The 14,359-nt window shown below is 33.9% G+C and overlaps 1 protein-coding gene across 1 annotated transcript in view; it reads left to right on the top strand.

The window, feature by feature from the left end:
• Window positions 1-5,840: 5,840 nt before the first annotated feature.
• LOC137650513 (uncharacterized) overlaps window positions 5,841-14,359 on the top strand; it is a 41,024-nt gene continuing 32,505 nt past the window's right edge. Inside the window, exon 1 of the mRNA XM_068383733.1 lies at window positions 5,841-6,801. Within this exon, the coding sequence (XP_068239834.1) occupies window positions 6,041-6,801 (761 nt within the window). The 5' untranslated portion in view covers window positions 5,841-6,040. The remainder of the gene's footprint in view (window positions 6,802-14,359) is intronic.

Below are 14,359 nucleotides of genomic sequence, written 5' to 3'. Positions count from 1 at the left end.
TTACTAGCCAAGCTACAACCCTAGTTGGAAAAGCAAGATGCTATAAGCCCAAGGGCTCCAACAGGGAAAAATAGCCCAGTGAGGAAAGGAAATAAGGAAATAAATAAATGATGAGAATAAATTAACAATATATCATTCTAAAAACAGTAACTTCCATTACAATACAGTGCTGACATCCTTATTCCAAATAATAGATAGCTTTCACTTTCATTACAGTACACACAAATGATCATTATTTCTATAAAACAAAAAACATTCGGAACAGTTAAATGAGTGGCAGTTCCAAAGTTCCCGAATCTCGTCTTCAGGATCGACTTTTACACAAGAAGTGACGATTGAAAACATTGGCCTGGAGAAAGAGAGAAAAGTCAAGTTCGAAAACCAATGCATTTGTGCTGAAAGCAGAAGGTACACAAAAGGAATCTATACAATACACTACAGTGTACATAGCAAGGTATATTCCAAGTATAACCATCCAACCACAGTCTTTATTGTGAAAGCAGTCTTGTAAAAAATCATAGATACTGATAATCTCAGGACTAGATACTAAAACACTATCTTGAAGCGCCAGGGTATTGAGCATTCATTCACCTGAAGGCATATATTTTTTCAGTTATATAATTATACTACATACTACTTTACTTCTTAATAATAATTGTATTTTCTTGGTTTTGTTTTCTTCTTTACACAAGGGCATTCTACTTAATAGAAACTTTCTGGGAGGAAGACTGCAGTAATGGTTTTTTCGAGCATTAGTCACAAGAAAATGATTAACATAATGGAGTTCATTACAAGGTCTTAATGAAAGCAGCCCTGTGTGAATCAATAATGCAGGATGATTACAACATGCCTATAAATGTTATTATTATTATTATTAGTTGCTAAGCTATAACCCTAGTTGGAAAAGCAGGATGCCATAAGTCCAGGGGCTCCAACAGGGAAAATAGCCCAGTGAGAAAACAAAACAAGGAAAAATAGAATATCTTATGAACACTAACAACATTGGAATAAATATTTCCTAAATAAACTATATACACTTTAAAGAAAACATGAGGAAGTTAAATAAGATAGAATAGTGTGCCTGAGTGTACCCTCAAGCAAGAGAACTCTAACCCAAGACAGTGAAAGACCATGGTACAGAAGCTGTGGTACTTAAATACAAAGCTGAGGTCAACTGTCCTTTGGAAAATGATAAACAACACATTCAGCCTCCGTCATAAAGTCATAGAAGTCAGCGAAAGATCAGTGGATATGGAAGTAAAGTTGTGGGATAAAAAAAAAAAAAGTTGTGAATGGAGTGTGTAATAGTTGATGTCTGCAGATGATATACCGTGGTGATTGACGGCAATGTAGGAAAACTGTAAACCCAGAGTCAATACAGATATATTGACTCTGTGTAAACCCTTGCAATGAGTTTGAGCGTTGGCGAGCGAAGAAAGTTCAGAAAAATGCTGGAAGACATGTGACGTAAAAGGCAGTCTGAGAATGGTGTGTTTATATCTTCCAGACTGTTCAATATTTTCACGGATTGAGTGATGCAAGAAGGCAAGACAAAGAAGTGTGTATGCACCAACAGGTAGAAATCTTTAGGGTAGATAATCAATCGTGAATGGTTGACATTTTCAGAGGATACATTATACTGATTAAGTCACTGAAGAGGCATGGCGAAAATTAATGACTGAAAATGTTTGTAAGAGGAGATAGATAAAAGTATATGAGCAAGAATTTAGTTATAAGAGTAAATGAAAACAATAAAGGTGAGACAATATAAGCCACTGATTTATAAAAATATTTGCGTGTAAATATAATGAATGACGTTAAGATGAAAGATGTTATTTACAGAATATGTGAAGCAAGAAATGTAGTAGGGTGTACGCAAAAGATTGAAAAGAACTATGAATTGTCAGAGGAAGCAAAGGTTGAAATATACTGTACATATATATGTAGGTAAGTAGGCCTGTGTATATATATATATATATATATACACCGTACATATGCATGTGTACTGTATATACAGAATACATTATTACATACACACACACACACACACACATATATATATATATATATATATCTATATCTATACTCTATATATATATATATATATACACCGTACATATGCATGTGTACTGTATATACAGTATACATTATTACATATAAACACACACACACACACACACACATATATATATATATATATACACAGAATATATATATATATATATATATATACACAGAATATATATATATACAGTGTGTATATATATATCTATATATATATATATATATACACATGCGTGGGTGTAAATGAAAATCTTCAAAATTGCCTACAACATTTTCCTGTTACAAACCACAGTTAATTGGTGCTAATTGGTCTTAAAAGCAAGAGCAGCCAGTCACACAATCCGGATCTAGTTCAGCCAATGTATCATCTCCCGGCATAACTTTCAAGGCACTGCCAACAAGGAAAAAATTACATGTTATGAATTTGGCAGATTCTTCATATTGTCTAAACTGTGGGAAAGAGGACGTCCCTATTCATATGTTTTATGATTGTGATAAACCGAAGAAAATGCTAATCTGGGTAAGGGAATTAATGAGTTATATGTGTGATACAAAATTTAGTAGAAATATTGAGCTTATTTTCTTTGTATTTCCCAAATTAAGTAGAATAAAAATTAACATTTGTAACATTATGTTCAGTACTTACATAGTAACATTGTGGATGCTTAGAGACCATATTTGTGACATGGAAGATGTGAATATCAGAGACAAAATTATGTCAAATATTTTTATACGAAGAAATATTTTGGAGCAGCGAAGGATGATTAATAGAGAACGATATAACAAACTTTTGTAATTAAACAGAAGTAAGATGTATCAAATATGGAATTCATTGTGAGTTAAGATGTTTGCAACCTTAATATTATTTATGTAACATAATAAAAACACTATTGTAACTATATCTGTACAATCTGTCTTGCTAATAAATAAATAAAAAAAAAAAACTTTCGAGCGACTGGTACCGAGAATCCTTTAAAGAAAATGCACAATTTGGTGACCAAAATTTTAGAACACTTGAGCCCAATCCTTATCTAGGAAATGTTCATACGGTAACCATAGACTATGATGAAATCATAGGGGGGTATTGAGAAGGTTGGGATCAATGTATGCTAATGAAAATCCAAACTTAGCATAGATTTTATTATTATTATTATCATTATTACTATCATCATTATTATTATTATTATTATTATTATTATTATTATTATTATTATTATCATCATTATTACCATTATTATTATTATTATCATTATTCTTATTAATATTATTATCACTATCATTATTATTATTACTACTATTATTATTATTATTATTATTTTCACTATCATTATTATTATTATTATTATTATTATTATCATTATCATTATTATCACTATAATAATAATAATAATAATAATAATAATAATAATAATAATAATTATTATTATTATTGTTATTATCATCATTAATATTATTATCACTATCATTATTATTATTATTATTATCATTATTATTACTAGCCAAGCTACAACCCCAGTTGGAAAAGCAAGATGCTTTAAGCCAAAGGGCTCCAACAGGGAAAAATAGCCCATTGAGGAAAGGAAACAAGGAAATAAATAAACGACATAGGAAGTAATGAAAAATAAAAATAAAATAGCTTAAAAAACATTAACAACATTAAAACACATGACATGTGGCTTGGCCTAGAAAACAAACTTGTTGCATATGCAGATGATGCTACTCTCATTGCATCAATTCCATCCCCTGAATGTAGATCTAGGGTTGGTGAATCCCTTAATAGAGATTTAGCTAGAATTAGTGCATGATGCAAATTATGGGGTATGAAGTTGAATCCTAACAAAACTCAAAGTATGATTGTAAGTAGGTCAAGGACGGTGGCTCCTCAACATCCGGATCTCAGTATTGATAATGTTTCTTTAAATACGTATGACTCTTTCAAAATTTTAGGTGTGATTCTCGACAGTAAATTTACTTTTGAGAAACATATAAGGTCTGTGTCTTCTTCAATTGCACAAAAAATAGGCTTATTGAGAAAGTTTTTCAAGATTTTCGGTGATCAATCTATTCTGAAGAAGTGTTTTAATTCTTTCATTCTACCTTGTTTTGAGTATTGTTCTCCTGTCTGGTCTTCAGCTGCTGATTCTCATCTTAATTTGTTGGACAGAAACTTACGGTCTATTAAATTTCTTATTCCTGATCTAGATATTAATCTCTGGCACCGTCGTTCAATTAGTTCATTATGCATGTTGCATAAGATTTTTCATAACTCTGCCCATCCTTTACATTCAGATCTCCCTGGACAATTCTATCCTGTTCGTAATACTAGGCAGGCAGTTAATTCTAATAGCCAGGCCTTCTCCATCACGAGGCTCAATACTACGCAGTACTCTAGAAGTTTTATTCCAGCTGTTACCAAGTTGTGGAATGATCTTCCTAATCGGGTGGTTGAATCAGTAGAACTTCAAAAGTTCAAAGTTGGAGCAAATGTTTTTTTGTTGACCAAGCGGACATGAGTCTTTTTATAGTTTATTTATGACATATTTGTTTTTGTTGTTGTTAATAGTTTATATATGACATATCTGTTTTGACGTTGTTACTTATTTTAGAATGATTTATAATTAATTTGTTCTCTTCATTTATTTATTTCCTTATTTCCTTTCCTCACTGGGCTATTTTTCCCTGTTGGGGCCCCTGGGCTTGTAGCATCTTGCTTTTCCAACTAGGGTTGTAACTTGGATAGTAATAATAATAATAATAACAGATAATTCATATATAAACTGTAAAAAGAAATTTAATCGTACTGCTAGACTAAGTTGGTCATTCATTAATTTTCTCTCTAATTATAATTAAAACATTATTTGTCTTCTATATTTTTACATGAGCTTGCAGGAATACAATATATTTACAGATGCACTAACGTACAGCGTTTACAAAAGAAGTTTACATATCTATGGGGATGAGAACTTTATAACAATTAACGCAGAGGAAATTACATTAAATATCTGGCAAATAAATACATAAATTTCTCAAGCTTCAAAGGAAAGCTTCCCATACTTCTTTACTTCGTCTACCCAAAACTTCTTCTGTGAATATAAAATTGAATAGAAATTGAATTAAACAAACAATTTATGATATGTTGAAACTTCGTCATCATCATCATATGTGTTGTTCTATAAGCGTCAGTTTTACCGTTCAGAGCAGCGTAATAAAATATAGCGGTTGCGGGCTTCCGAGCGACTAATTTCGACTGTTGGAAAAAATATACATTCATATTTCCGCAACTTCTGCTGCTTCTCGGTCATCGTTGCCAAGGCGCATGCGCAAATGACTTCAACGGATTGCTCCGAACGAACGAGATGTGTGTTACCGGGATTGTGTGTTAGTCAAGTCATATCATCCGGCTGAGATACTCACTCGGTTCTCACTTGCGGGTGTGACACTCGTATACTCTTGGAGTATAAATTAGTTTAAAAGGAAATTCTAATTTATAAATCATGTGAGGTGATACATTTGTGTTTTGTGAACTATTTATTTTATACTTTTCATCAGCGCTCGATAAGAAAAATACTTTTAGAAAAATGTGTGAAACCGAGATTAATTATCTTTAATTTTGGTGAGAATATCTGCACATACTCAAACGATTATCTTGGGAGTGCATTGGAGATTAGCACATATGGAAATCTAATTTTAAAACACCAAAAGACTTACGATAACTCAAAAACCGGATTTTTTTGGAAAAAAAATGCCAAAGTCAAATAAAGAAAATGAGCGTATGAAACCAGGCGACCCAAATTTAAACGATTTCAATTCGGAACTGCGCGTGAATAAGATATCTAATCTCCTATCGATTTCCGGATGAACGTTGTAAGCAATACAGTTGCCCTTACACGAATAAAATAGAACAAGAAGACTTTATTAGGGTTCCCCGAGTCTCTGTCTAATCAGTCACGCTAAGTTCCTCGCTATCCAGACCGTGATGTCTTCAATTCTTTCATGTTGGGGTTTAATCGCAGTGGTGACTTTAAGTACATTGGGGCAGGTCACGCCCTCTCATCAAGCCCCTCGTTTACCTCCTGAAGGTGAAGCACACGATGACTCCCCTCAGCCATCGTTATCATCTTCATCATCGTCGGACCCAACAAATGGGCCAGCATCTGCTGAGCCCTTATTGGCTGCAATGGTGATGCCAACAGTATCACAGTCGTTCCCGCTGGTGGAATTCTCCGACTACGGAGTCCAAGGGCAGTTCATAACCTCTGCTCCCACTCGCCAGCGATCTGGCCGACCGCCCGTTGAAAACCGCTTCGGTTATAATCCCCGCTTTCCAGCAGCAGGGGGCCGAAGACCCGTCATTCCCGGGTCGGTTCCCATTAACGCCTACCACAATCCGACGACGGTTCTGGCGGAAGGGCATAATGCCAAAAATAGACCGAGGATGTCCCAAGGAGGAGGAGGATCAAAAAGCCAATACGCTGGAGGGTCCTCTTGGGGGTATGGTGCAGGAGGAGGAGGAGGAGGAGGTGGTGGTGGTGGTGGTGGAAAATCCAAATCCAAATTATATGGAACTCTTAATGGAGGAAGTTTCGGTGGGGTTATAGATCGTGCAGATCCAACAGATTACGTCGATTATCACAAAGAAGAGACCGATTATCCACAAGACTCTGACAAAGGACATAATTTTAACGAGGAAGTGAAAGGAACGTTACACGCAGCGTTGCAAACGCTCTGGGAACACAGGTAAAGTACAATGCTAAAATGATGCTTTGATGACAGATGAGTAATAATAATGTTACTATTATCAGTAATAATAATAATAATAATAATAATAATAATAATAATAATAATAATAATAATAATATAGTCTGCATGATTGCCTACTTATAGTTTTTTCTTGAAATATTCTGTCATTGTTTGTAAATCTATGCATGTATTAGCCGGGTTATTTTGTAAAAGAAGAAAAAAAATTAATTTTGGACGAATCTAAAACATATAATCTCGAAATGACTGTAAAATGAATGATCACTGCATACGAAAACGTTAACATGGTTTTATAAATCGAGATTTATTTCTCTTATATTTATGTGTTTATCATCGTATTTTCTTACTATTCCATATTCATTATGTAATGTTATTCATCTCATTTCTGCATTTGGTCCAAATCAGAGTTCGTTCACTATTAAACTAATGTGTATATGTAACGTATTATTCTGTGGATAGTCATTGTGGATCGTTTCATTTCAATAAAAATATAAACGACACCAAACGTTTTATTTTTACTAATAAAATTTCTCTTTAAAAATATTGTTAAGTCTCATAATGTTCCAAGGTCACTTTATTACTAAGTAGTAATTCCGCATTTGACCAGTAGAGGCAAAAACGCACCGAGAACATTAAGCGGTAAAGTAAACAGACGCAACTCACTGGACGCCCCTCCCACAACCCGAGACTCCTCCCACAGCCGCGTGAGCGACAGAAAACGAGACGAAGATAAAAACAAAAAGCTGCCAAAAACGGTCGCGATATGCAGACAGGTGTATACTACAATAGTAATCAAAATCAGATATGCAGATGATCAGGTAGATAGTCAAGAGGTACGTAACCCTGATCGGGCGTACATACGGGTGAATTTCACCCCACAAGGCTCCTGCCGGCAACAGCGCCGCATAAGATGCCATCTCTCTCCCGCCGAAGGTCCTGCAAGTCGCAGCAACCCGGACTTGACAGCGCTGTTGCAACTCGGGTGTCCGTAAGGCTTACGTGGCACCGTATAAAGTTTATTATCATCATCATTATAATTTGTGTTTTGTACTTCTCTCCCTCTCTCTATCTCTCTCTCTCCTTCCTGAATGCCTCGCCTCTCCCAACTGGAATTTTTATTTTCAATGTTGTCGAAAACGTTGGACGACGGACGGCTGGCCAGAGAGCGGTGAGTCACTCGGATTCGCTCTTTTGTAGTGAGCGAAATGTTTCTTTTTTTTATCTTCGTACACGTGGTATTCAGTTCGGTGAACTTTGGCTTGTTAATGTTAATGCGTGCGTCATTGTGAATTAATAATAATAATAATAATAATAATAAGAAGAAGAAGAAGAAGAAGAAGAAGAAACTTATGAACGTATGATTTGTACTCGTTTTTTCGACCTCTGTTCTTTGCGTGTTTACAGCGGTCTTACACGAGCGATAATTTCAAGATAACATGAAGAATTGAATCTGTGTACTAAAGCTTTAAGAGTTGGTAGTGCCTTAGAGCTAAAAGTAATTTAACGTTATAAATGAGAGAGAGAGAGAGAGAGAGAGAGAGAGAGAGAGAGAGAGACGGATTAAAACAAATCTTTATAAAAGAGCAAAACTGACTGTTATTCTGACTTCAGGCAGACATATACCGGTGGTTTGTATGCAGACACATTACCACAATTGATCTGTATATTTTTTTTTCCTTGTCTTCTCTTTCGTCGTTAACTGATTGATTGGAGGTTAACTGGTGTGACAATTAACGGTCACTGACTCTTAATGTGATACTAATTTCTGCCTAGGAAGTATTTTTTTTTTTTTTATGATTTCTAGTGTATACAACAAGATTTCCATCCAATACAATGGCTTTACAGTAGAGTGAGAATAGCAAACTGTATTAGTTTCATTTACCGACAATGTATTCATTCATTACCAATATTATCGACATTGCTGAATCATTCTCTTAATGTTTCAAAGGTCACGCCGAGGTTGAATTTCTACAGCCTTTCCGTTTGTTCGGTAACAACAATAATAAACAACTACATATATTCATTATAAATAAATAACACACTATATATACATACACACACAGGCGTCAATAAGCGTAGATGATGAGGATTATATATATATATATATATATGTGTGTGTGTGTGTATATATATATATATATACACACACACACACACATATATATATATATATACACACACACACACACATATATATATATATGTGTGTGTGTATATATATATATATATATATATTCCCCTGTGTATATATTTTATCATAGAGCTGCCTCCACTACTTCCAGCTCTTGATTTCAAGGGAATATCTCATCGCTATCAAAGGGATATGCCTCCCTCAGAAGCAGCGTAGGAATTAACCTGCAGTTCCACCCAATGAAATTCAACCGAAGATCAACAAATGTTTCCTCGAATGCTTTATTTCTGGCCTGTCAAATTAACGTACAGCGCTAAAAGCACGTGTCGTTCTAAAGCTCTTCGGTATATTATTATTATTATTATTACTTGCTAAGCTACAACCCTAGTTGAAAAAAGCAAGCTGTTATAAGCCCAAGGGCTACAACAAGGAAAATAGCCCAGTGAGAAAAGGAAACAAGGAAAAATAAAATACTTTAACAACAGCAACAATATTAAAATAAATATTTCCTATATAAACTATAAAAACTTTAGCAAAACAAGAAGAAGAGAGATAAGATAGAATAGTGTACCCTCAAGCAAGAGAACTCTGACCCAAGATAATGGAAGGCCATGGTACAGAGGCTGACACTACCCAAGACTAGAGAACAATGGTTTGATTTTGGAGTGTCCTCCTAGAAGAGCTGCTTACCATAGCTAAATGGTCGCACCTAGCCCAGGTCAAAAGGATACAAGGAGGAGAGAGTGATGAATCTTTAGCCCTATTAAACAATAAAAACAGCCATTAGCTGTAATTTCAAAATATTAATAGCTGTAAAGAAGACATTAAACCATGCAATACATATAAACACGCTTATGGCATCTACTGTAAACTATATTCATCTAGATCATATGATACTACATACAGGCAAGAAATATGCACTTCCTTGCTTTCAACAGTTATGATAAAACTCTCTCTCTCTCTCTCTCTCTCTCTCTCTCTCTCTCGTTCTGTTACAGATTGTCGTTCGAAAGCCACCGATCAGTAAATGGAGAAAAAAGGGCAATGGGGTTAGCAAACAGACTAGAGAAACCAACACACATATTTAATATATATATATATATATATACACATACATATATACTGTATATATATATATATATATATACACATACATATATACTGTATATATATATATATATATATGTATGTATATATATATATATATATATATTGTAATGACAGCATTTCTCTTTTTGTGGTGAACCTAGCCAACCGTGTGCTATCACCTATTCAGCAATCATTCGAGAAAGCAACGCTCCCCAAATGTCTGCTTTAACTGTTTCATGCAGACCACGGATGGCGTAGACTACATCGTGTAAATTCTAGTGTTGATGCCCTCGCATTATTCTGTTTTAGTCATGATTTAAAATCTTCCTGATACTTTCTTAACGGTTTTTTTTTTATTTGGGTAAAAACGTAAACACGGAGAGACAGTCAAAGCTTGCTGTGTGAGATTAAAAAATCAAACACCGATTACAACGTATGAAGAATGATCTATACCCTTATAATAATGTATGGGATTTATTATTATTATTATTATTATTATTATTATTATTATTATTATTATTATTACTAGCCAAGCTACAGCCCAAGTTGGAAAAGCAAGAGGCTATAAACCCAAGGGCTCCAACAGGGAAAAATAGCCCAGTGAGGAAAGGAAATAAGGAAATAAATGACTTAAAAAGTAATGAAAAATTAAGTAAAATATTTAAAAAAACATTAAAACAGATAATTCATATATAGATTATAAAAAAGACGTATATCAGCCTGTTCAACATAAAAACATTTGCTGCAAGTTTGAACACTTTTAAAGTTCTACTGATTCAACTACCCGATCAGAAAGATCATTCCATAACTTGGACACAGCTGGAATAAAACTTCTAGAGTACTGTGTAGTATTGAGCCTCATGGTGGAGAAGGCCTGGCTATTAGAATTTACTGCATACTCGTATTGCGATCAGAAATGAACTGTCCAGGAAGATCTGAATGTAAAGGATGATCAGAATAATAAACAATCTTATGCAATATGCATAATGAACTAGCTGAACGACGGTGCCCAAGATTAATATCCAGACCAGGAATAAGAAATTTATTAGAAATTTAAGGGTGGAATATATGCATTTATTTTTTATTATTATTTCAGATTTTTGATAATCGGTTTTTGTAAGCATTACACAACCAGCAAACTCAGATACATTAAGTATGGTTAATAACCTGCTAATCACTATTTAAAAACTGAAATCAATACAGCGGAGAGTTAATGAGAAAATAAAAATTGATATACTTTTTTATATACAGCCGTTCCCCTCAACTGAGGGTAGATACATAAAAAAGGTACACACCATTTAATACTCCCTTCGTAAATTTAGTACTGATGCGTAATTGAAGACTTAGCCCATTTCCGTGGTCTTTTCAAACGACTGAAACCCTTCAAATGTCTGATCAATCCTGTTGCCTATGCTTTTTTTTTTTTTTTTTTTTGACACTTCTACATATCTCCACGTTTATCACCCAATCAATTTTTCTTACGCCACTATGCTGCACAGTTTCAATCCATTATTTTCATCCAGAGTGCTAACACTAGATTCCTTATACCATTCACAAGCAAAAAATTAATGGGACGCCTACTACTGCACTGTAATTTTTCAGTGGCTACCTTCCTCTTGGTAAAGGATAGAAGAGACTCTTTAGCTATGGTAAGCAGCTCTTCTAGGAGGACACTCCAAAATCAAACCATTGTTCTCTAGTCTTGGGTAGTGCCATAGCCCATGTACCATAGTCTTCCACTGTCTCTTGGGTTAGAGTTCTCTTGCTTGAGGATATACTCGGGCACACTATTCTAATTTCTCTTCCTCTTGTTTTGTTAAAGTTTTTTATAGCTTAAAAAAGGAAATATTTATTTTAATGATATAACTTCTTAAAATATTTTATTTTTTCTTGATTCCTTTCCTCACTGTGCTATTTTCCATGTTGGGGACCCTGGGCTTATAGATTCCTGCTTTTCCAACTAGGGTTGTAGCTTAGCAAGTAGTAATAATAATAATAATAATAATAATTTGGGGCCCCTGGACTTATAGAGTCCTGCTTTTCTAACTAGGGTTGTAGCTTAGCAAGTAATAATAATAATAATAATAATAATAATAATAATAATAATTTGGGGCCCCTGGTCTTATAGATTCCTGCTTTTCTAACGAGGGTTGTAGCTTAGCAAGTAATAATAATAATAATAATAATAATAATAATAATAATAATAATAATAATAATAATAATAATAATACTTATTAACAAATAAATGTCTGAGTTCATCAACACGCCCTTGATTTCCATCTTTGGTCGCCACCACAACCCTCCTTCCTGTTCGGCTAAATAATTTTCGAAACTTTCGAAAGGATAAAGTATTTAACACTGGCGAACACATGACACACTGGTGACACACTTCTTACCTTAATGGTTCCTCTTTCTGCTGTGCACTGCAGCGTGAGAACGCCACCATAATTTCTAGAAAATAAATGCCTCGGTCTAAGACTGTGGCCGGCCACTGTTTGCTCCTAATTATTTGTAACAGTAATTTTTCGAGAATATTCGGGTGGTTGGGCTCATGTCAAGTTGTTAAAAAAAAAGATATAGAGATACAATAAGGAAAGTGGGTCAGGTTTGGAGAAAATTGTGTGAACATTTTTAGATAAGGTTGAAAATTTAAATGCAAATATATTCAATCCCACAAGAATGCCAAATTACTACTCCTCATCTATTTCCTTATAATGAAAAATAAAAGAATAATTTTATTTTCAAAACTTCTATTGAAAATAAAAGACTTTTGATCAAAGTTTAAATAGCGTAAAGAATTCTAAAGAAAGCGTTCTATGACACTTCGAATGTGAGACTAGAAAGCATACACGGTTTAATTCTGTATAAAACCAACGCACTGGAGTCCGCTAAATTCAGTGAGATCATATCCCACTGAAATCAAATATCACATTACTTACTTCCCTCCACAACTCTCTTATTTTCTTTTTCTTGAGTGAACTCTATGCAGGAAAAAACCGTTAACGCACGATGTTTGCTGTTACCTTCGTGTGATAAATTCTCCGTTCATCACGAGCAAGGCGTATAAATATAGGATGTCTCTACGTTTTCTGCCATTATTATTATTATTATTATTATTATTATTATTATTATTATTATTATTATTATTATTATTATTATTATTATTATTATTATTATCGTTTTTCTAGCTTACTATCTTATGCTATTAAATCAACATATTGTACACACACACACACGAGCACGAGCAATGCACAGAATAAACAATAAGTTTGTAACCTTCTTTATCATAAATGATTTTGTCAAATTTCACTTAGTGGTTCTTCCTTGCAAGCCCGGTGTTAACCCAAGTTTTCTTTCATTGCATTTGTTCCGCTTAATTATTCATTCATGCTGTAAAAATAGCTGCAGAATTTAAAGAAAAATATTAACCAACTTCCTGAAAGGCAGCAAATTTTAAGATGTATTAATAAATTTTGATATGTGAAAATGTAAACTTCATTAAAAATTAATTAATTTTCAAGTATTGCAAATAATACATTTCCTCAAATATTAGCCTAATAATCTATCTGTAAGACAGGGTTACTAGAAATATCAATAAAAATCGGAAAACCAACGAATCTAAGATAAAACCACTGAAGGAAAATTTTTCACCAACCTCAATCAAACAGAAGTTGGATGCAACATCTGGAGTTTTCACTTTTCTATAGCATTTAATGACTCGCATTTTTTTCCCTGGTAGAATGTAGGACGTCACACGCCCTATGATCACAGTGTACCGTGTTAATCAGTGCCTTCAGATGCGTAGAAAATGATAGGGTAAGCCATACATAATACGGGTGGAGTCGGTAGGCGAATGATGCTTGGCTCTTACGTCTGGCAGTCAAAGCTAGAATAGCTGCCAGGAATAAGATCAAACTGATCAATTTGTTCCACGTTAAAGGCACTTGACGACGTTTACCGAGTACAACATACAATTTCTAAGACGTATTTTGTTACGCTGAAAATAATACGATTGTCTGGGTTTCATACACTTAAGGAGAGGCAGTAATACGAACTGCTTATTATATATGAACTGAGAACTTTATTTTACATAAAGAATCTAAATTAACACACTACCGTTTTATATCAGTCTAGTTCATTTAAGAAATATGTTTAATTCATTAATATCATGATAAATTTGAATATGAATATTCAGTTTAGTAAAAACAAAGTGTTGTTTCCTGTTAAAAACTTATTCATATTTCTAACATTATACTAAGTGATAAAAAGCCCTAGTGTGCAATAGGCTAAATATTACGCTTGATTCTGTAGATGCTT

Source organism: Palaemon carinicauda, chromosome 12 (genome assembly GCF_036898095.1).
Source record: "Palaemon carinicauda isolate YSFRI2023 chromosome 12, ASM3689809v2, whole genome shotgun sequence".
Classification (NCBI taxonomy): domain Eukaryota; kingdom Metazoa; phylum Arthropoda; class Malacostraca; order Decapoda; family Palaemonidae; genus Palaemon; species Palaemon carinicauda.
The sequence above is the reverse complement of the archived record's forward strand: the minus strand, read 5'-3'. Positions and strand labels throughout refer to the sequence as shown.